Source organism: Elgaria multicarinata, chromosome 18 (assembly GCF_023053635.1).
Source record: "Elgaria multicarinata webbii isolate HBS135686 ecotype San Diego chromosome 18, rElgMul1.1.pri, whole genome shotgun sequence".
NCBI lineage: Eukaryota > Metazoa > Chordata > Lepidosauria > Squamata > Anguidae > Elgaria > Elgaria multicarinata.
In genome coordinates, this window is record NC_086188.1 from 20,517,675 (window position 1) to 20,542,664 (window position 24,990).

At 48.4% G+C, this 24,990-nt stretch overlaps 1 protein-coding gene across 1 annotated transcript in view; it reads left to right on the plus strand.

Annotated features, from left to right (window-relative positions):
• The window catches only part of INPP5J (inositol polyphosphate-5-phosphatase J), a 54,850-nt gene that overhangs the window by 22,442 nt on the left and 7,418 nt on the right, over positions 1-24,990 (plus strand). The window contains exons 3-8 of the mRNA XM_063143733.1: positions 4,196-4,304; positions 7,362-7,537; positions 13,834-13,945; positions 16,713-16,822; positions 17,597-17,780; positions 19,868-20,005. Coding sequence (XP_062999803.1) covers positions 4,196-4,304; positions 7,362-7,537; positions 13,834-13,945; positions 16,713-16,822; positions 17,597-17,780; positions 19,868-20,005 — 829 coding nt within the window. The remainder of the gene's footprint in view (positions 1-4,195; positions 4,305-7,361; positions 7,538-13,833; positions 13,946-16,712; positions 16,823-17,596; positions 17,781-19,867; positions 20,006-24,990) is intronic.

Sequence of the window (24,990 nt, forward strand, 5' to 3'; positions counted from 1 at the left end):
CCTGATTCTTTTTTATTTAGCATCATGGCTGATATGATGACCTTGATATGAGAACCGATCACCTTGCAGGCTGCATTTCCTCCCAAACGGGCCTCTCTAGCACACGCGTCGCTGCTCTGTCCTCCTTCTGGATGACTTAGAAGGTAGCCAGAGCAGCAATGCATGTGCTAGAGAGGCCCGTTTGGGAGGAAATGCAGCCTGCAAGGCCTTCCTGACCTGTGCGCAACAAGAAAAATGCTGTAAAATGTTACGTGGCAACATTTATTTGCCCCATCTACACAGTTGGATCTACACAGATTTTAATTTTTAATTTATTATTACTACTTTCTTTCAGCCTGTGGGGGGAAAGACTTAAAACAGAGCTGAAATGGATTTGCTCCCTCAAAATCCCATATAGTTTCTGAATGCTTGAATATTTACGGATCATTTTGTATCTGTATTTGGCGTCCGATTATACTTTATTTCAATATTTTATCATTGGCGCAGTATTGGATAGCTGACAAACAATGGAATGTAGTACCTGACAGCTGGCATGCAATGGTATGTAGTATTTGATAGCATTTGTCCACTTGTGAGATTTCATACTGGATGCCTGCCAAAAAGAAAAACTTTAAGATATGTTAACAAGTCTCAGGCACTCTAAATTCATGACGATGTCTTGATTAGGGTTGCAAATTTAAAACATTGCCCTTAAAATCTGGCAATACTGGAATTTTTTGGAAGATTTTGAATACTTGTGAAGATATATTTTGGTTCTAACTGTACCAAAAAGAAGGAATTTCTGATGGCACATATTTTTCCCTCTGTGTGACAAGCTGGAACTTCCAAAATTCTCTTTTTACCCAATTCTTTAAAATGGTGGAACCCCTTCTTCATCACAACAATGAAAGCTGCAGGAGCTATACTAGAGTGACCAGATACCAAAGAGGGCAGGGCTCCTGCAGCTTTCACTGTTGTGATGAAGAAGGAATTCCACCAGGTGCTGCATGCATACAAAGGACACCTGCTGAAATTCCCTTTTCAATTCAGCGCTTAAAGATGCAGGAGCCCTGTCCTCTGTTTCATAGGGTCACCCTAGCAGATGGAGAGCTGTATTAACATGGGGACAAAGCTAGGGTGACCATTCACACCGGAAAAGTTCGGAGACCTCTGGGGAAAAAGAGACAACCGGAGGCCCAACTTACCAGGAAAATGGGCGCCCGGTACCATAAAGTAGGCGCATTTTTCCATTGCAGAAGTGCAGCAGCGGCGGCAGGGCAGCCCTTCACTCGCAGCAGGAGGAGGAGGAAGAAGAGGAAGACGTCCCCGCCTCTCCCTCCCTTGATGGGGCCTTCTACTTGGCCTGCGCGATCGTGCAGGGCAAGTAGAAGGCTCCATTGACACTGGGGGAGGCAGCTAGAGGGACGTGTCCCCATCTCCCCCCCCCCCCCCCCGCCCTGGATGAGGCCTTTGGCAGAGCTCATAGGAAATCTTGCCATCCAAGTAGAGGGCTCCTCACTTCAACAGAAGGATTTTACTCCTTCTCTTAAAGATCTGGAAGAAGAGAAGGGTGACAGTCCTATGAGGTCAGATTGACCTTGTTCCTGGGGCAGGACCGAGAAGGACTCTGTTCTGAGCCCTTACCAATATTCCCCAGTGTAGCAGCAGCTTCCTTCCCTTTCCCCGCTATGGTTTAAAAGCTAGCAATCCCTTACTCAACAAAATGGTCTCGCTCCACATGATAGATACAAGCCGCAAGCTGGAGGCGAACCGTTTTGACCCCGGAGGACTTGCCAGTCCGAGGTCTCACTTGGCAGGCCTGAGAGTCCCTCTTGGCTTTTGTTGCAAGTGATTTGTGATGCAGGAGGAAGAAGCAGCTCTCTGCTTTTTATACTCCTGAGGTTGAACCAGGGCATGCGCTTGATCATGCCAGAGAGAGAGAGAGAGAGAGAGAGAGACCGAATGAAGCAAACCCTTTTAGTTTTCTGTGCCTTCAGGCCACTGTTGGTGCAATTAAACAGGACTTCAGAGAGATGAAGGGTAGAAATAGAATTGTTCGAGTCAACCCAATTTCTGCCCCAGAGCCTCCCTCTCAGATCAGCTGAAGTTTCCACATTGATAAGGCCAAACTTTTGAGAGGATGCACGGTGAATCGTTAATCTTGGCCTGGAGAAAGACTTTCTCTCTCTCTCTCTCTCTGGTAGCAGAAGGTGGTTTAAAAGGGGGATTGTACGTTCACTCAGCCCACTTTTATGTCTAGTTAAATAGGTTTGCAGTGTTTTTTTGGGTATCATTCCAAAAACCCTGGAAAACCTGTTTGACCAGCAACAACAAGAGGGACAAAAGGAATAGGCGTAGTTGAGGTCGATAGAAAGAATGACCTCTGTTTCATTATGTAAATAAGACAAGGGTTTTCCTTCCTGATCAGTGATGATGATGATTGTATTATTATTGTTGTTGTTGTTGTTGTTGTTGTTGTTGTTAAATTTATATCCTGCCTTTTTCCCTCCAAGGAACCCAAGGTGGGTTACATAATCCTCCTCTCCTTTTTATCCTCATAACAACAACCCTGTGAGGTGGGTTGGGCTGAGAGTCTGTGTCAGGCCCAAAGTCACCCAGTGGGTTTCCATGGCTGAGTGGGGACTAGAACCCGGATCTCCTGACTCTCACTCTGACACTCTAGCCACTACACCACACTGGCTCTCACAATTCCATAGTGACCTGCGAAGGAATCAGCAAAAAGGAATATGGCAGAAATACCTTGGTGTTCCTTGGAATTGTGCTGACCTGTACATCACCTGTAGACAATTTTGTTGACTGTATCTAATTTCAATGTTGGCTTTGGCCACTCAGCCCTGGAAGCTAAGAAATGTGTGATCAGCATCCACCAACCTCTGTGCTTACAAACTGGTCTCTGAGTGTATGCTGAGAGCCCTTACTTCACCAATGAGTCACTGCATCGAGGAAGGAGGTTGGTCCCTGGACTCACTAGTGTGTGGGGACACTGGCACCTAGGTTGCGGGAGGGCTCCAGACAGGGTGGAAGGCTGCCCCCTCTCTCTGACAGATTAAGTATCCATGAAAGGATAGGGTTTAGGGTTCATCACTTTTCAGAATTAAGAACGTAAGAAGAGCCCTGAGGCTGGATCAGAGCAAAGGTCCATCTAGTTCAGCACTCTGTTCACACAGTGGCCAACCATCTGCCCACAGGAAACCCGGAAGAAGGTTATGACAGTAACAGAACCGTCTTGCCTATTTTCCCCAGCAACTGGTGTCCATAGGCTCGTGGGTCCCTGGTCAACAGTTGGTTGGCCACTGTGTGAACAGAGTGCTGAACTAGATGGACCCTTGGTCTGATCTTATGTTCTTATGAGGACTTGGAAAGTCTGTGCCCAAGTTTCCATTTTCCAGGTGTTCCCACCCCTCTTCTGAGTCTGCAGGCGGGTATGAGATCTCATCTCTGGCATGCACATAGAATCATAGAATAGCAGAGTTGGAAGGGGCCTACAAGGCCATCGAGTCCAACCCCCTGCTCAATGCAGGGATCCACCCTAAAGCATCCCTGACAGATGATTGTCCAGCTGCCTCTTGAAGGCATCTAGGGTGGGAGAGCCCACCACCTCCCTAGGTAGCTGATTCCATTGTCGTATAACAGTCAGGAAGTTTTTCCTGATGTCCAGCTGGAATCTGGCTTCCTGTGACTTGAGCCCGTTATTCCGTGTCCTGCACTCTGGGAGGATCGAGAAGAGATCCTGGCCCTCCTCTGTGTGACAACCTTTTAAGTATTTGAAGAGTGCTATCTCTTCAAATATGCACATGAATACCACAGGCACCGTGCTGTACAGAATCGGATGGTTTCTACACTGATTTATACACATGCCTGATGGTGCATACGCTGCAGGGGCGAGGTTTGCGCTGAACTGTTTCTAATTTTATTATCTTGACAATTATGTTCTTTGAGTATGGCTTTAAACAGGAGAACAAACACCCTCTTTGCTTGTGAATCGGTGCAGAATAAGCGATTGCCAACTAACAGCGTACAGCAGGCGGGGGAGAGTTTTCAGGCGGGTGCACCGTGGGTTGTGATCAGGCACTGATTGCTGGTGCAAGAACTGAATTGGGGTATTACAGGAACACCAAGGTGTTCCTCCTCTTTTAGCTGTAAAGCGTGTCCTTTTAGGCGCCCACGGACGGGTGATTGTTGAACTTGTTTGCAGGCTGCAGGAGGTGAACTCCATGATCAACAAGAGACTAAAAGATGCCCTTTTCACCGACCAGTGGAGTGAACTTTTCATGGAGGTGCTGAGCCCCTTTAATTTTGTCCTGGTAAGCATCAAGGAAGCGTGTCTTGCGGAGAGCTGTGGACGAAGGGGGTAAAAGAAGGCCCCTAAATGCCAACTCAGGCTTTCCCAGGGCTGTCACTGCTGCTAGGTTTATACTGGCTTTACGTGGCGTTTTACTTATGTCTTGTTATATTTTATTTTATGGTTTTAATAATTGTGAACGGCCCAGAGAGCCTCGGCTATTGGGCAATATAAAAATGTAATAAATAAATAAATGAAATAAATGTTGGTCGGAAGGCACTGGTTCCTCCAAAACGGCCATGGGAGTTCCATTAAGCCAAACTGGATCAATTGCTTTTTTTTTTTTGGTGGTCTTGAGGAAAGTTGACAGTAGAGGCTGGTGGCTCTGATGTCAGTGAGGCCATGAGGCCGCTCCGGGTCAGAACCCATCAAAACTCTAAAGGAGTTATCCAAGGTTGCAAGGTCCTGGTAAGCCTCTTTTAGAGTTCTGGTTGGTTCTGACTAAAACCTGGATTGGATTCACCGCCCCGTTGACATTGGAGCCACCAGCCTCCACTGGTCTATTTGTAGAATCATAGTGTTGGAAGGGGCCTTGAAGATCATCTAGTCGAACCCTCTGCTCAGTGCAGGCTCTGCAATGGAAGGTGTAGCTGCAGCATCCCTGACTGATGGGCATCCAGCCTTTGCTTAAATACAGCCAGCTGAAATCTGCTTCCCTGTAATTTCCATGGAGAGTGTGGGAACACAGGATTAGAACTCAGAGCCTGGCTGCCTGCTTTGACGGTGTGGAGATGTCCCGTTTCACTGCCTTTCGCCCTTGCAGGTGAGCACGGTGCGGATGCAAGGGGTCATTCTGATGGTCTTTGCCAAGTACTATCACCTGCCCTTCCTACACGACATCCAGACAGATTGCACCAGGACAGGACTGGGCGGATACTGGGTGAGTGTGTATTTGTGTGTGGCTGAGCAAAGAAGTCATGGCTGCCGCCGCCTCATCAATTCACGGTCTATAACATGGCTGAGAGTTTGATGCCACTTTGCACGTACTCAGAGGAACTCTTCTCTTCAGCTGGCCTCCGGGTGCAGTTTTGGAAAATGCAGGAATTACGCCAGTATTTCCAGACCTGAACTGTGCACGGCAAGAGGGCCGGAAGCATTCCTTGGAGAATTAAGCCGGCATGTTGGATGCATCCACCCCCCTTGCTCATTGGAGTACAGATGCCCCAAGCGTCACCAACCCCCTTCTTTGCTCTTCCAAAATAGATATAGCCAATCACAGAGTTAGAAAGGAGCTAACCCCCTGCTCAGTGCAGGATCTGCAGTGCGGATGGCTGTTTTTAATGGCTCATGGGTGTGTGTGTGGCTCAACTTTTTGTTTGTGGATTGTACTCAGGGCCGGCTCTACCATGAGGAAGAGGGAGGCAGCTGCCTCAGGTGGCAGGTGCTAGGAGGCAGCAGTGCAAGGGCCGCCCCCTAGCTGTTGCGCTTGAGACCACCAGGCGGTCTTCTCTCTTGGAGGACAGAGCTGCGTGGGCCACCCAGCCTATCCCGCACCCCATAAGCTCGCCTGCTCGCCTTGGGCATGGTGGAGGACCCTACCCCATCGCCACTCTTGAAGTAAGATTCAACTGCCTGTCCGGTTGGATTCGCCACATGGAATAGAAGGGAGGGGATGCCATCACATCCTATGCCTCAGGTAGCAAAATATCTTGGGCTGACCCTGAGGATTCTTGGCCAAAGCTGGCAGTGGGTTGAGGGGTGGTGGTGGTTGCATTTATATCCTGCCTTTTTTCCTCCAAGGAACCCAAGGTGGCATTACATAATCCTCCTCCTCTCCACTTTATCCGCACAACAACAACCCTGTGAGGTGGGTTGGGTTGGGCTGAGAGTCTGTGACTGGCTGAGTGGGGACCAGAACCCGGATCTCCCAACTCCCAGTCCAACACTTTAGCCACTACACCGCACTGGCTCTCTGGGAAAGATGCCCTCCGTGCCCCCCCCCCTTCCTGGGCCTGCTCAGTTTCTCCCCACTGCACTCAGCACTTTCTGTTGTTGTTGTTTTTAAAAGTCCTATGGAGTGCATTTGGAAGCCCCCTGGGCTGCGAGTTCCCATTATTATTATTATTATTATTTATTTATTTATTTATATAGCACCATCAGTGTACATGGTGCTGTACAGAGTAAAACAGTAAATAGCGAGACCCTGCCGCATAGGCTTACATTCTAATAAAATCATAATAAAACAATAAGGAGGGGAAGAGAATGCACCAAACAGGCACAGGGTAGGGTAGTTCCCAGACCTGTGCCTTGTGGTCCAACCCTAATGGCTCCTCTGGTGGGCCGTGTTCAGCGCCTGGTATATCTGTGCTAGGGTGACCCTATGAAAAGGAGGACTGGGCTCCTGTATCGTTAACAGTTGCATAGAAAAGGGAATTTCAGCAGGTGTCATTTGTTTGCATGTAGCACCTGCTGAAATTCCCTCTTCCTCACAAGAGTTAAAGCTGCAGGAGCCCTGCCCTCTTTTGTATCTGGTCAACAGGGCAGGGCTCCGGCAGCTTTCACAGTTGGGACAAAGAGGGAATTTCACCAGGTGCTTCATGCATAACAATGACGCCTGCTGAAATTCCCTTTTCTATGCAACCGTTAAAGATACAGGGGCCCGGTCCTCCTTTCCAGAGGGTCACCCTAGTCTGGGCAGCTGTTGAAGCTCCCTCATCCTGGCAGGGGCCCACTGCAGACACCTGCCCCGGCCTCCCTTTAAATCTTGTTGCCATTAAAATCTCCCATAAAGCTTTGTGTGAGATACAAAAAACGGCAGCTACACCCAGAATGCTGTCTGCTCGTTGGGTTTGGACCCTGCCTTTTTACCCCCAAATGGCCCTGAAAGCAGCCTCCACCACCAGGCCAGCTCCCCAGAGCCCACGGATGGAGCCCCACTGCCGTCCAGACACGGGGTCCAGGTCTCTGCCTCGGCCTGCTGGCTTCCCCCGCTGAGTGGGGCCGGCCGGTCTGAGCAGTGTGTTTGTAACCCTTTCCTCCAGCCCCTGCAAACCCGCTCTCCGCCTTCCTCCTGATGCAGGGCAACAAGGGCGGGGTGAGCGTGCGCCTCTCCATCTTCGGGCACATGGTGTGCTTCCTGAACTGCCACCTGCCGGCGCACATGGAGAAGGCCGAGCAGCGCCGGGAGGACTTCACCACCATCCTCCACTTACAACAGTTCGAGGGGCCGTCGGCCAGTGGGATCCTGGATCACGAGTGAGTATGTGGGCCCGTGTGTCCACTTGATGTGTGTGTGTGTTGTGCGGTGGGGAAAAAGAGACACAACACGCAAGGAAAAAGGGATGAGGAGGGAAGAGGAAAAAAAAAGTTGGAATAGCCGTACCGCCCCTCTCATCTTCTGCTTGAGGGTTGGGTTGTAGTTGTTGGTGGAATGGGCGGAGAAGCTGAGCTTGGGCCAGTCTCTAGCATGGTCTTCCCCATTAGACTACAACTCCCAGAATCCCCAGCTAGCATGATGGGAGTTGTAGTCCAACTTATATGGTGGACACCTGGTTGGAGGAGGCTGCTCCAGGATCACCTAGCATACAGTGGAGGCTGATGGCTCTGCAGCTTGGATTGCTTCTTCAGAGTCCCGGCTGGTTCTGGATGAAACCTGGAGGGGATTGACCACCCCACTGATGTCGGAGCCACCAGCCTCCAATGCTAGTGTGGGCACCAGGCGTAGCCCATGCTAGCACTCACCAAGGCAGGGGACAAGGCATGGCCCAGAGGGGCATAATCAAGTTGAGAGAATGGCAGGATGCCAGGCCCTGTGGAAGCTGCCTCTGTCCTGCCTCTCTGGGCATGAAGTGGGTGAGAGTCCTCCCATTCGGCCCAGGAGCACTTTGAGCTACCAGAAGTCTCCGGACAACCCTGAGAAAATGGACAAGGCTTCTTGTTGTGAGGGAGGTGGTAGTGGGTGGAGCACTGGATTTAGGCCAGGGAGGTGTGAAACTCGCTTGATGGCCGTGAGCCAGTCACCTACATCACAGGGTTGTTGTGTGAGGATTAAATGGGTTTTGTGTTCCCTGGAGGGAGATGAGGTGGCAACTAGTCCACCCAAACCAGTATTTATTTATTTTTCATTCGGAGACACGTCACACATTCATTGCACGCAGCTCTGGGTTTCCCCCATGATGGCTGAAAAGGTAAAAATGGAAATGAAAAACAGGTTGGAGGTGGCCTCACTGTTACAAGTGTTAAAAATTGTTGGGATTATGGGGTGAGATATAGATTGAGACTCCAACCACCCTCTCCCCACCTTTATTCAGAAAAAATGCAGTTAGTTTCAAGCCATTCACACCTGTCATGTCCACTCAAATAGGTACCTTTAGGGCCTGTTCAGATGACACCTTATCAGGGTTCTCCTGATTTTGGTGTATCTTAAGTACTCTTTTAGATTGTAAGCCTGTGGGCAGGGACTGTCAAGAAATACCTTTGTAAGCCGCCGTGAGAGCCTTTTTTGGCGGAATGGTGGCATAAAAATCCTTAAATAAATAAAATAAATAAATACTCTTCCCTCTGGTCTTTGCATGATGTGGGAAACCATGTGTTTTGATCATCGGTTTTGGTTGTAGAGTTCCTCTTGTTTCTTTTGGAAACTCCTTTTTCTGATGTTGAAGGACATCGCCTTCCCTTCAAAAAATCGTACAACCATCGTCCCACCTGTTAGCAGCATTCCTGAATCTTTGAGTTCGGGGCTTATCTTATCTGGCATCTTCTATTCAGGGTTCCCTGTGCCCCAGCTCTGTTAATTACCCACGTCTTTGTTGTTTACCTTCCACAGTCCGTTTGGTAATTCCATACTCAGCCTTTTCCTCCTGGTAACCTTACATTTGGTACCTTTCCTCCATGATTTTGTCTGGGTTCACACATAATGCTAAGCCATGATGGGTTGCTAACCACTATGCATCGTACATTATGCAAACTGCCCATTCTGCAGAGCGTGGGGGCCTCAGAGTGGGGTGTTTGGGGTGGAGGGGATTAACCCATTGTGGGTGGCAAAAACATCCTGCAAGATGCCAGAAAATAAACCATCATGGCTTAGCGTTATGTAGGAATTCACCCTTTATGTGACAGAAGGATGGCTGCTTGAGCTGCTTCAGTCTTTTCATTCCTGCCATGTGTCTGTTCAAAATTACCCCATAGCTGCAGGTGTTAAAGGAGAAGCGCTCTCTCTCTCTCTCTCTCTCTTTCTCTGTGTGTGTGTGTGGGGGGGGGGGAAATCACATGTAAGGAACAGGGTAAAAGCTTTCCATCCAGCATCCGTCAACCCCATCTCGTCTGCCACCACTTTTCTATTCCCAATCATGCTGTTTTCTGAGGCTACTTTTCAATTCAAAGAGGGAGGGACAGAACGCAGCGGATAGACACGTGCAAGTAGTTGAGGCTGGTGGCTCCAATGTCAGTGGAGCGGCGAATCCGCTCCGGGTTTCAGTCGGAAGCAGTCAAAACTCTATAGGAGCTATCCTAACTTGGAGAGCTCCTTTAGAGTTCTGACTGATTCTGACTGAAACCAGTTTCTGAAAGAAACCAGAGGAACTTGATTAGTGTACAACCCACTGAGCTCAGAGCCACCATCCTCCGCTCCATGCACGTATGCTTGATGGGCAGCTTGGCTTTTGAGCAGCGGCCTTTCCCCACTGGGATCCTTTTGTCTGGAAATGCTACGGACGGGTCCTTTTTGCAAGGAACGGAGGCCCTCTTCTACGGCTGAGCCACAGTCCTTTCCCTCCACTCCACCCGGTTGTTTATTAGAGAGCTGCAGCGCCTTTGCCAAATTGAAAAAGAAAAACCTGATGTGTTTACAGATGTGAAGGCATGGCAGGGAAAACAGCAGCCATCCCAAAGCTGATGAGGAGATGGGGCTTTCTGCAAAACAGTTGCTTTCTGACGTAAGAAAGACAAAAAAGAAAAAGAAGAGAGACAAGTGAACCTTATGGGGAGGGGGGGCAGCAGTGCGCTGTGCGAAATCCCTGCCCACGGCCATCTGCCCACGCTGGGTTTGCCGTCTGCTTTGGGCAGGTGCCTGCTGGTGGGAATGTTTGCGTGGGCCTGCACGTGCGCCCGCACGCGAGTCGCACTGTGACCTCTGACCCTTTTGAAGTTGGAGCCTCTTTAGCTTCAGCTCATGACACCCGGCACTGCTGCTGCGCCAGGCGGCACCTGATCCGTTCAGTGACAGCAGCAGCGCGGGCTGGACACCGGCCAGGAGAGCCGCCGGCACTTGCTGACCCACATTTTCCCTGGGAATGGTGGCTCAGCCGCCGCTCCCTGCAAAGCCTCCGCTGTTGCCCTCCCCCAGTGTTCAGGGCCGTTTGGCCAGGCCCTTCGCCTCGGGATCGCTTCCCAGTTGTGGGAGCGTGCATCCGCGTGGAAAGTCGAAAGGGAGGTCCCATGAGCTGACCTTCACGCGCAGCCCGTCTCTCACCTCTGGGCTGTGTCGGCAGTCAGCAGCAGGCAGGATAAGTCTCTGTATCCTTTCGTACCCTTCAAGCCGTTTCCTTTTCTCCTTCCCATTCCTCCCCAGGAAGGCCTCAGAGGGAAAAAGGTCCTTGCATCACCAGGGCTGCAAAATCTTTCCTCCTTCTCTGATATCATCTGACACTCCATCAGGGTGGATAATAATAACAAATAACTGATTAATAATGAGTAGCTAATGAATGAATATCTAATAAATAACTAAAATAACTAATTTCCTGCTTCTCTGGTGTCGCCCAACACTCCATTAGGGCAGATAATAATAACAAATAATAAATAACTCATTGATAATAAATAAGTAATTAATGAATATCTAATAAATAACTAAAATAACAAATTTCCTGCTTTTTTGGTATCACTCAACATTCAATCAGGGCAGATAATAATAACGAATATAATGAATAATGAATAAATAATTAATGCATATCTAATAAATAATTAAAATAACGAATTTCTTGCTTTTCTGGTATCACCCAACACGCCATCAGGGCAGATAACAATAACGAATAATGAATATAATTAATAATGAATAAATAATTAATGCATATCTAATAACTAAAATAATGAATTTCCTGCTTTTCTGGTATCACCCAACACTCCATCAGGGCAGATAATAATAACGAATAATGAATATAATTAATAATGAATAAGTAATTAATGCATATCTAATAAATAACTAAAATAACAAATTTCTTGCTTTTCTGGTATCACCCAACACTCCATCGGGGCAGATAACAATAACAAATAATGAATGACTAATTACATAACTAATAATGAATAATTATTTGATTAATAACTAAAATAACTAATTAATAACTGTTAAATAGATAATAACTACTGTATTTCTTCGATTCTAAGACACACTTTTTTCCCCATATAAACATCTCTAAAAACGGGGTGCGTCTTAGAATCGCGGGTGTGTTTATTATTTCTTAGAATCAAAGCTTTTTTTCTGTTGGTGGTATTGAAATTAGTGTGTGTCTTACAATTGATGGCATCTTACAATCCAAAAAATACGGTAATAATTAATTAGTTATTATTATTTTCACCAAAAATTGATGGCATGGAGAGAGCTGCCGTATGGTTTCTCTTCCCCAGGCCTCGTCTCTACATCTGCCCTCCATCGCCCAGCAGTTGTAAATCCAGGGATGGGGAACTCCAGGCCAGGGGCCAAGTTGAGACGTACTGGGGTCCCCGTCTGGCCTGCTGGCGTGGCCCCAATTGCCCCCCCCCCCTTTCCCTGACCACTGATCATTGGGCTGAGATGCCTCTGCTCAGTTCCTGGCAGTAAAACATGTTGTTGTAATTTTGTCAGCACCCCTTTTGCCTTTGGCCCCGCCCACCATGGGATGTGGCCCCCGAGGGCTTTTCTGAAATTGCCTCCGGCCCTCCGGAAGAAAGACTTCCCCACTCCTGATCTAAATCCCACAATGATCAGATCAAGGATTCATCAGGCCAGTGAGATGTTCCCAGGAAATCTACAAACAGAGGGTGAAGGCAACACCCTCCGCTGTTGTACGTCCTCAGCATCCTGTGCCCTGTATTGCACCTGGCGGTTGCCTTTGGCTATTCCGACAAATAGCCCTGGGCTGTTCACTCCTTATCCCCACATTTGTCTCACCCTCTTTCTTCGCCTCTGATCTTAGGGCTCATCTGCACCAAGCAGGATATTCCACTATGAAAGTGGTATGAAAGCGGTTTATAAGAGGCAGGAGCCACACGACTGCTTTATAGTGGTATTGAAGTGCACAACTGTTGGGGCCCATGGACACATCCCATATACTGCTTTCATACCACTTTCATAATGTTATATCCTGCTTGGTGTAGAGGTGTCCTGGGCCCCAACAGTTGTCAGTGCACTTCATTACCACTATAAAGCAGCAGTGTAGATCCCTCAGTGCACTTCAATCTCACTATAAAGCAGCCATGCGGCTCCTGCCTTTTATATACCACTTTCATACCACTTTCATAGTGGAATATCTCGCTTGGTGTAGATGAGCCCTAAGTCTTGCAATTTAGGGATGGACAAATCTGTCAATTTCACTTTCTTCTACCGTTCAAGTTGCTTAAATCTCATTCTTTTTCTCCCAAATATCTGTTTATCTATTACATTTATATCCTGCCTTTTTCCCCTTTTTCTTTTTTACCTCTTGCAAGGAATCCAAGGCAGCTTACATGGTTCTCCCCCTCTCCCTTTTATCCTCAGCGACCCTGTGAGGTAGGTTAGGTTGAGAGTCAATTACCCGGTTCAGATGACATGATAAACCACATGCTGAATGGTTATTAAGCATGTTTAAACCGTGGTTATGTAGCCCCCATGGTTAGGAATGGTTCACGCGACACAATACGCCACAATGTTTAGCTCAAAATGCTTAACCACCGTGGCTTTGCGTGTTGTCTGAACAGGCCCAGTGACTGGTCCAAAGTCACCCAGTGAGCTTCATAGCAGAATGGGGACTAGAACCCGGGTCTCCTGAGTCCCAGTCCAGTGTTCTAACCAGCACACCACGTTTGGCTATTTGCAGTGTGAATATGAAGAACTTTGCAAATTTGAGAAACTTCTTCCAAAAAACGAAAATGAAATTCTCAGCCATCTGTGAGGATGAAATTCTCACCCATCTGTTCCCAGCATGGAGAGGACCATGATGTACGTGCCTGCAATATAGTGGTTAAGGAGTCTGCCAGGAAAAAAAGAGGTGGCAAACCTAAAAGCATTAGAATAGTTGAATATATGGGGATTCGAACCCAGATTTCTAAGAGCTAAGCACTGAAAGATCTGGATCGGGTTGGAAAAGTCTGCCTGTTTCAGTTTCTCCCACATTTTTTTTTTTTAAAAATCTCAAGTTCTTTCTTTCCTGAATAAGAAGAAACTTGCAGATTTGGGCAAATTCTTATCAAAAACAGACTGCGAGAAAGTGTTCACCCGTCCATTCTAAAAACTACAGTGCTGCAACCCGCTAGGCTGCCTTCGCCTCTTGTGTGGGTCAGTGCATGCCTCGTTCTCACCCATGTGCATCTTGTCTCCCCACAAGTCTTGTCTTTTGGCTCGGGGATCTCAACTTCCGAATCGAGAGCCTCGACATCCGCTTCGTGAAGTACGCCATTGACAACAACATCCTCCACCAGCTCTGGGAGAAGGACCAGGTGAGGGCTGTGCGCGTGCGCGTGCGCATGAAGGGAGTCGGGGGCGGCGGCCATTGATGTAGCACTTTGGGTTGACTGTGCCTTTCTTCCGGCCAGAATGCCTTGTCCCCTTGCGGTGTAGTGCTAAGTTTTGAGTCCATTCATTCATCTCCAGACCACGCCATCCCCAAATACTTTGCGTTATGATGGATACTACTGATTGGATGGTTCAGTGAGGTCTTGGATCGGTCCCACTGGGGTCGACCATGGCCCTGGCGGAGCGCCGAGAAGACAGTCGAACTTGACTATCTCTAGAGGAAGTAAAATTCGTAACAAGGTTTCCGTAGGTTAAGAGTCTATAAATTTAAGTTTAACTTTGCTGTTTTAAATTTGTTTTTTAAATTTGTATTTCTGCACTGTTGCTGATTTTATCCTGGTTGTGTATTTATATCATGTTTTTATACTGTTCGTTTTATACTTCGAATGGTTTTAATTTTTGTGAACCGCCCAGAGAGCTTCGGCTATTGGGTAGTATAAAAATGCAATAAAATAAATAAATAAATAAATAAATATAGCTCACAATCTATTGTTGGGAAAATCCATCTCCCCGCCCTCTAGCTAATGTGAGGATTGTAGCTAAGCTCAGGGGGAGCAGGGAAATCCAAAGGGGCGGGGGGCAGATGTCATTGTCCCTGCTAATGAAACATTCCTGGGACTTTGCTCCTGTGAGCCTTCGCTACATTAGACCACCAGTGTCCGACACACAGTAGGTGGCAAGGAGCGCAAAAGCTTTGACCTACAAAGGCTGGCTTCCCCAAACCGCATGTACAATCCTGGGAGATGGTTACTTGCTGTCACTTCTGGGGACCCTGGCCGTGACCCCCAGTTTCTTGTGCTGTGGAGAACATCTCCCCACAGCCATCCACTCTGATGGCAAAAAGAAGGACTGAAAGCCATCGCCTCCCAGGAAGGTAACAACTAACCAGGCTGGGACCACGTGCTTTAAAGTCCGTGGGGTGTGAAGATGAGGCCCAGAACAAGGAGTCCCTCTTGTTCTGCCACTGGCACACTCTGCATCTTCACCCTACTCTCAAGGTACAGTGCGGAAGGCGGCTACCCCAGTCAAGGAGGGCAATAGGCAAAGCCCCTCACCTGCCATCTCCAGCCCCCACGGCTTGTTTCTCTGGGCACCGTACCAACCTTGTTCACCCAGGCCCCTCCATAATATCTTGTTCAACCTAGTTGGCCTTCATGAGCTTCTGCTAGTTCTCTTTGTTTAAGCTCTTTACGTTTCTGGCTACCTTTTCTGCATTCCTAGCCAGGCATGGCAATATGGCATGCGCAAATATAGAAATTACCTGTCAGTGACAATTTGCTTTCCGGTGCTGTTTCCTGCCCTTGGAGTTTAATGTTGAGCTTTCTCTGTCCCCTCAGACTCACTGACTTGCAAAGGGTTCGTAGGCCCCCAAATATATCTGTAACTTCCTTATACTGTGTTAGACCATTGGTCTGCCTTAGAGTATTATTGTTGTGGCTGACTTGACAGGGACTTTCCAGGATTTGAGACTGGATTTCCCCCCAGCCTTACCTGTGGGCTGTCTTCACCGTGCTTAGTTGGTGCCACCTGCCCCCAAAACCCCACGGTTTCAATGACCCGGGGTGGCGTCGGCTAATCCCCACACCAGTGGTGATCCAGGTACTGGAGCCTCCCCTACCCAGGTTGGTCGGCCTCCGCCAGAACTGTCCCCCACCCCCGTATCGTCCACGGAGCGAGGTCAGACAGCGGAAGAGCCGGGGTGACCTCGCTCCCACCCAAAAAGTCAGGGTAAGTCCTTGGCTTCTGTTCTGCTCAGCTTCATGGAAAAGCCCAGTGGAGGCTGTGAATCTGCAGCTGCGTCATATAACTGACGCAGCCGCAGATTCGTAGCCACCACGGGTCTTTGAGCGTGTATAGACAGCCCCCTGAAGATGTTGGGGATTGAACCAGGCACTTCTGCATGCCCAGTACAGGCTCAGTCACTGAGCTATGGTGCTTGTCCCTCCCTCTTGCTGTCAATCGGTTCCCCCTCCCTGCACAGAGCAAGCATCTGCAGGAACTAAGGCACTCTGGGACATGTAGTTCTGGAGAGAGGAGGTTCCATAGAGTGGGCACTGCAGAGCAGCCAAGATCAGGGTGTTAGCTGCCCCTGGTGGCACAGGGAGTGAGGTGTGTCTTCCTTGTGAACCTTGTGAATTGTCTTCCTTGTGAATTTTTGTGAACCGCCCAGAGAGCTTCGGCTATTGGGCGGTATAAAAATGTAATAAATAAATAAATAAATAAATAAATTGCTTCCAGTATAAGGGATACATGAGACACTGATTTCAGTTTGTTTCTGGTCAGGACTTACCCAGTTTGCACCTTCTGGACCAAACACAAATTTGGACGCAAACTGCAGTCAAAGTCCATACTTTCCCAAGCTTGCACTGTGATTCGTGGACAAATAAATTTGCTTTTGACAGCATGTGTACATTTTAAAAATGCACGTGAACATGCTTTAATCAATGGGAGAAGAATGCGTACATTTCAAAGACGTGCACAATGATGCCCTGATCTGCTGCCCCTTTTCCCTGTGGCCAGAAGAAGTGGAGGAGGAGTGAGAACAAGGACCCTCCCATTGAAAATGTATGGTGCTTAATAAATAAATAAATAAATAAATAAATAAATAAATAAATAAATAAAATAATGGCCTTCTAAGAAGTGGGCTCCTCTCCCTTTTGACCATGCCCTCATATACCCCTTCTAATGCAGTTGAACATTGCTAAGAGCACATGGCCCATCCTGAAAGGTTTCCAAGAGGGATCCCTGAACTTTCCTCCAACCTTCAAGTTTGATGTGGGAACCAACATGTACGACACCAGGTACGGAGGGAAGTGGACCAGAGGGTGGGGTGGTCCAAAGAGTGGGAGTGAGGATCACACGGAATAAATTGTTACCAGAGTACCACTGGATAGAAATGTATGAGAATTTCGTTTTTGCTCACAAAACATGCAGACAAGTCCCATTTGAAGCTCTGAACACGAGCACCTGTCTGCCAAAGATATTCACAAATTGTCGAACGCATCCTCGTCTTCATCTCATTCCCCATTCCCAATTCAATTTGTGCAGATTCCCTAATTTGTACACATTTTCGGAGTAGACTGAATCAGCCCTGCTTTAGTCTATGGAGGACATTTGGGGAGATTTGTGTAAATCGCCTGTTTGATCGCCGCTCAATTTGTGCAACTTCCCCGTTTGCCTCTGTCTGATCAGCCGCCGCTGGGGAGTTGACTGATTCTAAGATGAATTTACATAGGATGAGATTGGATCATTCTAACAATTTTAGCACAGTTTTATTTCGCCTTTTGATGAGGCTGCCCAGTGCGTCTCTGAATGAGTCACTGCTCTAAGCATGGATTCATCCTACCCAGGACAGGGACTCTCACAGAAACCTTGGTGGTGGGCTGTACTTCTTGCAATTGTACAGTCTAAAAGTAAACGCTGAAGAGTGAAGTGTGCCAGCTGTAATTTGTGGGGAGGGGATGTGCCACAGGTGACAGATGTCAGAGAGACTGTGTTCTCAGCACATTTAGGATAATAGTTCATCCGGCCCTGTTTGGAAGGGCTCAGTCTCTTGACAGTCTGCTTTCTCACAGTGCTAAGAAGCGGAAGCCGGCTTGGACGGACCGTATCCTGTGGAAGATTAAAGGCCCTGGCATCCCGACACATCCCGGGAGGTCCGGCTGTGGTGTCCTGGCTGTAACCCAGCTTTGCTATTGCAGCCATATGGAGTACACCGTGAGCGACCACAAACCTGTGGTCTCCATCTTTGCTGTGCAGGTGAGTCTAGAGCCCAAGCAGAAGTCATCCAAATTGTATCTACTTTGGAGGGCTGGAAGGGAAGCTGGCAGGGCCAAGGGCCGCAGAGGAAAGCCTTCCTGGGACTGTACCACTTCAGAATGTGCTCTCTCTCTGTGTGTGTGTCCCTGCGTGTAGAAAACTAGCAGCTTACAAGGAAAGGCCGTAGCCTTTCCCCTGACATGCTGGCTTTCCATATATGGGGGAGGTTTTGTTTTGCTTTGTTTTGTTTTAACACAGGGGAGGATTCAAACATGAAATCCCCCACCTGCAACTGAAAGTGGTACAGTCTTTGGAGGGCTGTACCATGTGGCTCTCAGAGCGAAGTTAAAAGGAGTCTAAACTTATTTAAGGAGGGATATGCAATCTGCATGTTGAACTATGGTTCGTAGGGAGTCCCTAGAGTAGGTCCCTCTTTGCCCCTTCCCAGAATGCTTCTGCCTACAACAGAGTGAAGAGTTAAAACCCTTCTAAAGGCAGAGCAGAAGGAAATCCTGGAAGGTCGTCAACTGACTTAATTCCACACGCTCTTTCCAAACAATGCACGGCGCACGCTCCTTGATAATCCCTTTGGGAATAAGTGTTAGAACGTTCCCATCAGTGGGAAAAGAGCAGGGGAGCCACAATCAGCCGAAGCAGGGGATCCTGCGAACAGAGGGCCAAGCAGGTGAAGACTGGGGAGCAACAGGGTTCATTTGTATCTGCCTTGTTCATGTATAGAGAACAGAGTGGAGGTTGTTTCTTTATGCCAACAGGGCTACGTGTGGGGAGCAGAACTTTTATGTACACCCCCACCCCCTACCTCCCTTTGGGAGGCTGCCTATACGGTGTTGGGTTGCCGCCGTGATAAGCAAACCCCGCACTTTTGCTGTCGTGGGGCTTTCGCGGCTAATGCCACGCAGCAGCGAAAGCGCGGGGTTTCCGGTGGCTGGGCCCGCCCCCCACCCTCTACCCCTGATTTGTCGCAGCCCGTCTGCCCGTCCACACCCCTGCCACGTCTCCAGAGTGAGCTTAGATGGCGGAGGTGCCATACATGCCTCGCTCTAGAGAAAAAAGTCAGGGTAAGTCCCCAACTTCTTTGCTTTGCAGTTTCGTCTGAAAGCCCTGCGATGGCTGCGAGGTGGCTGTTGTGTTGTATAATCAGTGCAGCGCCACCACACAGCCACCTGTGGGCTTTTGGTGTGTATAGACAGTCCCTGGGACTCCAGTTCCCCAGGCTTTCTGTTCCAGATGTGCTCACTTCCTGGGTCAGGCTGGGGGAAGAGCAGCAGAGGTGATGGATGTTGGAGAGGGCGTACTATGGAAGAAGTTCCCCACACAACCCCTTTGACATTAAAAGTAGACACTCCCCTGCCCCAATTTGGAACATGAATCAATCAACAAGTGTGCCTACGTCTCCCCGTCAGTCCTCGCTGGCCTGGCCCTCAGCAGGTGATTTTCCTGGTGCAGCAATTCACGTGGTCCGAATGCAGCGACAGTTGGGTGAAACAATTATTTATTTATTTATTACTTTCTGTACCGCCCAATAGCCGGAGCTCTCTGGGCGGTTCACAAAAATTAAAACCATTCAAAGTATAAAACAACAGTATAAAACCATAATATAAAATACAATATAAAACCTCAACCAGATAAAAACAGCAGCAATGCAAAATTGCAAATTTAAAACACCAAGTTAAAATTTATTTATAGACTGTTAAAATGCTGGGAGAATACAAAGGTCTTCACCTGGCATCTAAAAGCATATAATGTAGGTGCCAAGCGAACCTCCTTAGGGAGCTCATTCCACAGCCGGGGTGCCACAGCAGAGAAGGCCCTCCTCCTGGTAGCCACCTGCCTCACTTCCTTTGGCAAGGGCTCGCGGAGAAGGATCCCTGAGGATGACCTTATGGTCCGGGCAGGTACATACGGGAGGAGGCGTTCCTTCAGATAGCCTGGCCCCAAGCTGTTTAGGGCTTTAAATGTTAATACCAGCACTTTGAATCGGGCCCGGACCTGGACTGGCAGCCAATGAAGCTGGAAAAGGCCTGTTGTGATTGGCCTTTCCCCCCTTTTCCCCTTCTGTCCGGCAGTTTGCTTCCAGAGCTGACGTGCCCCTGGTGGAACTCCAAGTGGCTGATGAGTGGACGAAAGTGGAGCAAGCTGTCGTCAGGTACAAGATCTCTTCGACTTATCACCGCAGCTCCTGGGACTGGATCGCCCTTTACCGGGTAAGAGGGGATTGCCACAAATGTGTGGTGCCAGCGGCAGTATTGAAGGAGCGCCTGGCAACCAATATAGTAGGGTGACCCTATGGAAAGGAGGACAGGGCTCCTGCATCTTTAACAGTTGCGCCCTGCCCGGAGTGATCAGATACGAAAGAGGGCAGGGCTCCTGCAGGTTTAGCAGCTGTGATTTAGAGGGAATTTCACTAGGTGCTACATGCATACAAAGGACACCTGCTGAAATTCCCTTTTCTATGCAACTGTTAAAGACGCAGGAGCCCAGTCCTCCTTTTTGCATGGTCACCCTAATGGTGACGAAAGCTGAAAAATGGGGATTCAAACTAACATTAAAAAAACAATCCCCAAATTGATCCCAAAGGGCAAGGCAAAGCCATTGGTTTGCCAAGGACAGGTGCCAGAAAATAAAAGACTTTTCCTCTTAAGGAGAGACTGTTGGAAAATATGGACAAGTTCTAATACAATCTCATACAGTCTTCTGCAACATGGTTTCCTCCCCATATGTTGGACTACAATTCCCACACTCCTCGACCAGCAATGGCCATGGTGCCTGAGGATTGTGGGGGTTGCAGTCCATTGCATATGGAGGGTACCAGGTTGGGGAAGGCCGGTCCTGGAAAAGAAGCTCCCGCGCCCCAACTCCTGCCCAGGGCCGGCGCTGCCATAGAGGCCAGTCAGGCAGCCGCCTAGAGCGCCAAGGTAAGGGGGGCGCCGAACACCGCACCCGGAAGTCTCCTTCCCACTCCCAGAGCTGCTCTAGCCGAGCGAGGGCAGCTTCCGGGCGCGCCGTTCCGAAGCCACCCTTCCGTCCCCCAACCCAGCATCCCTGGCTTGGCTTCGGCTGGGCGCCCACCCAGCCAAAGCCAAGCTGGGACACTGGGGGTGGGTGGGCAGATGGACGGCTCCACGTCATGGCATCCGGGCATGCCGGACGTCAGAATGTGGAGCCGTCCGTCCGCACCACCCCCACCCCAGCATCCCGCCCAGCTGAAGCCAAGCCGGGACACTGGGGGTGCGGGCGGGCGGAAGGACAGCTCCACGTTCTGACGTCCGGCGCGCGCCAGACATCAGAACATGGAGCTGTCCTTCCGTCTGCCCCTCGCCAGCGTCCCGCCCAGCTGAAGCCAAGCCGGGACGTACATTCTGACTTTGGGTGAGGGAAAGGTAACACGGCCTCCATCCCCGCCTGTCTCCGCCTACCGGGGGTGGGGTACGCTGGGGGATGGGTGGGGGTTGAAAGCAGCTCACCTTGCCTAGGGTGCAAAATAGCCTGGTACCGGCTCCTGCCTGGTATTATCAAGAAGACCGTGGAGGAGAGCTCAGTGTTCCATTCTGTACAAATCTTTCTGAAGGGCCGTCAGATTTCATCTCATTTAACCTGAGAGTGTCCTCTACAGTTAACTATTTTTAGCGTTGACAGCCAAATTTAATTACTCCAAAATCCATTGACTTGTTTTGGCTGTGCTTCTGGCTTTCCAATTTTCGATTGCAATTGTGTTAGCTATTACGGAAGCCCGATAATGGGGTGTGGGGGGCAGCCTTTGGCCTTGTTCTGCCCACCTGCCCCCCAGTGTCACAGCTTGGCTTCAGCTGGGCGGGATGCTGGGGTGGGGGTGATGTGGATGGACGGCTCCATGTTCTGACGTCCAGCGTGCCTGGACGCCAGGACGTGGAGCCGTCCAACTGCCCACCCACCGCCAGTTTTGGCCTACTTGTTTTGTTTACTAAAACCCTGAGATGCACCCTGTGAGTCTCTAAGGGCAGGCGTTTAGCATTATAGAATTCCGAGCAAAAGAATTTTGTTTCGAGTACCAGATCTGAGAAGAGCACACGGTTATTACACACACAAAATCAGCTCCTGGTTTTCACCACAAGCTTCCTTCATTTTTTTTAATTTAATTTTTTTTAAAAAACATCCAAACAATACAATATGAATCAATGCCCCATAATACACAATAATATAAAGTAAACAATTTAATAACATATGTTCTAACTTAATTCCATTTAACATAACATAATTAACATAAGTGTTCTCCCTCCAACCCCGGGATCTTATTCATATTTCCAAAATCTCATTACTTCCTCTGGAGGTGTTTTCCCTCTCCTCTTTAATAGTACAAATTCTAAAAACTGTTTCCATATTCCTTCAAAATCATTCGTTTTTATCATTCCTCTTCTAACTTTCATGTTACATGTTAATTTAGCATTAATAGCAATGTCCCCTATTTCTTTATACCAATCTTCTATTTGATAATCCCCTTGAATCTTCCAGTTCCTAGATATCATTAGTCTTGCTGCTGTCAACAAATTCGTTAACAATTCTTTTGTCTCTTGATTACAGTTCAGTTCTCTATAAACTGATAATAATGCCACAATAGGTGTCTCTTCAATCTCTATTCCTAAAATTTCTTTTATCTCTTTAAACACCATGTTCCATAATTTTTGTACATATTCGCATTCCCACCACATATGTAAATATGATCCTTTCTCTTGACAACCTCTCCAACATATTGCTGAATTCATCTTATTTATTTTATTTAGTTTCACAGGGGTTAGGTACCACCTCCAAACAACACAAGCTTCCTTCATGTGAGCAGTTTAATTGAGTAGGGTAATGGGGAGTCATTTTATTGCTGCTATTGCCAAGCAATTGAGAGGCAGAAATCCTTGCTGATCTATCCACAAAGCCAGTGTGGTGTAGTGGCTAAGGTGTTGGACTGGGAGTTGGGAAATCCAGGTTCTAGTCCCCAGTCGGCCATGGAAAGCCACTGGGTGACTTTGGGCCAGTCACAGACTCTCAGACCAGCCTACCTCACAGGGCTGTTGTTGTGAGGATAACACGGAGAGGGGGAGGATTATGTATGCCTCCTTGGGTTCCTTGGAGGAAAAAAGGAGGGAAATTATTATTATTATTATTATTATTATTATTATTATTATTAAATAATGTATTTGTTACCCGCCTCTTCCTCTGGATCGAGGTAGGGCACAACACAAATGCAACATCATACAACTAATTAAAACGTTTAAAACCAATACATCACTAAAAGCAGCACATCATTAAAAGGCAAATTTAAAATTCAAGTGGGTAGGCTTGCCGGAAGAGATCAGTCTTTATGGCTAAATAAATGTAATAAATATAAATGTAATAAATAAATAAATAAATAAATAAACGAATGAACCACCCAGAGATCGACCAGATCTACTTTCAATTCAGCCATGATCCAGAGTTGTCTCTCTTGAGCCTTTCCCAATCCGGTCCTCTGTAGATGTGTTGGACTACAGTTCCCGTCACCCCAACCAGCGCAGCCGTGTGGCATGCTGGCTGGGGATGATGGGAGTCCAACACATCTAGAGGCCTTCAAGAGGCAGCTGGACAACCATCTGTCAGGGATGCTTTAGGGTGGATTCCTGCATTGAGCAGGGGGTTGGACTCGATGGCCTTGTAGGCCCCTTCCAACTCTGCTATTCTATGATCTGCAGGAGGGCAGGCTGGGGAAGGCTGCAATGATTATCGAACATGGAAGGCCTTTTGAATGGATGACAATCATCACAATCATCTTCGTAACGCTTCACATGCAATATCTTGTTACAGCAACCCTGCAAGATAGGACAGTATTATTGTTCCTATGAGTAGCATCCAGTGTAAGTCCTAGTTGGAGGTTTAAAATGAATGGAACTAAAGCAGGGCTAATACTGGATGCTGCCTATATTGCAGATGGCTGGGTTGAGGCAAAGAGAAAGTAGCTTGCCTTCTGCCAGCAAATCAGGCCATGGCAGACAAGAGAGCAGCCCAGGGACTTCCGGATCCATTTCTGCGCGGCTCTGCTGTGCCAGCTCCCTGAAAGAGCTGCATTAATAAAACCACCGCCTGCTTTCCGAAATGGGATTCTTCTTGAGTGCCTCTAGCGCATGCAGCCTAAATGATTCATTATTGAAAGTGCTTAAAAAGAACAAGCAGCAAAGCAACAAGAAGATTCGGAATCAACAGGGAGGGAAGTTTGGTGCTGCTGAATTGTCAGAAAACAACAGGTTTAGGGGGTGTAGAGGCAGGGTCCATCTGGTGTTGTCCGTTGACTGGCGTCCTGCTCCAGCTTTTCAGCCAGGGGATCTTTCTTGGCCCTTCCTGAAGATGCTGCCGGCAATTGAAGCCGAGAACTTCTTTATGCAAAGCGTGTGAATTCCTGCTCCCCTCATTTGAAGCTGAGCTGAAATTCTCACCCATTCCTACCCAACCTCCCCTGGGCTCTACCACTGGCTTGGGGCCTCCATCTTCTGGCTAAGTGGGTTTGGCTCGTTTGTTTGCATTTCAAGAGCCGCTAACCCTAAAGCTACTCTTAATAGCGGTAGTCTGAAGGAGCAGAATCCTTAGGGCTCCCCTGGGCGGGGTGTGCGCGGAAGGAGAGATGAAGAGCTCTATCACACCAGCATTAGACTATGTAATCACTGAGAATTGCATGCAAAGGTCTCCGATGTTTCCTACCTTATAATCTGCTGTTATGGCGAAGTACTCCGATGTGTCCTGCTTTGATTGCGCTTCCCCCCCCCCCTCCCAAAAGTAGTGACATATTTTGGACCGCGGAAAGTGCGATTCTTTTGTTGTTCTCTGAGCGACCACTGGGGGTGTGGAAGGATGACGGGGAGCAGAGTCGCCCAGCTGCCTCCCTCGGAAACCCCCAGGCGAGTGCTGCAGAGCCCAGAGCAGGCCCAGCTCTGGGAGCAAGGCCACCTGGCCACCTCAGCAGCCCCCAAGCGAGTGCCGTGGAGCCCTCCCCAGCCCTCCTGGGGCACGCACCTGAGCAGGGTGGAGGTAGATGTATAATGTTGGTGTGATGGAGCTAACAACGACAGCTTTCATACTAGATCACTAGATCATCGTCATCAGTTTATTGTGCTAGCCGAAGGCCATGACAAACAAACAGCTTTCCTACACTAGGGGATAATTCGAGGGAAATGGTGATGAAGCTCAAAGTCCT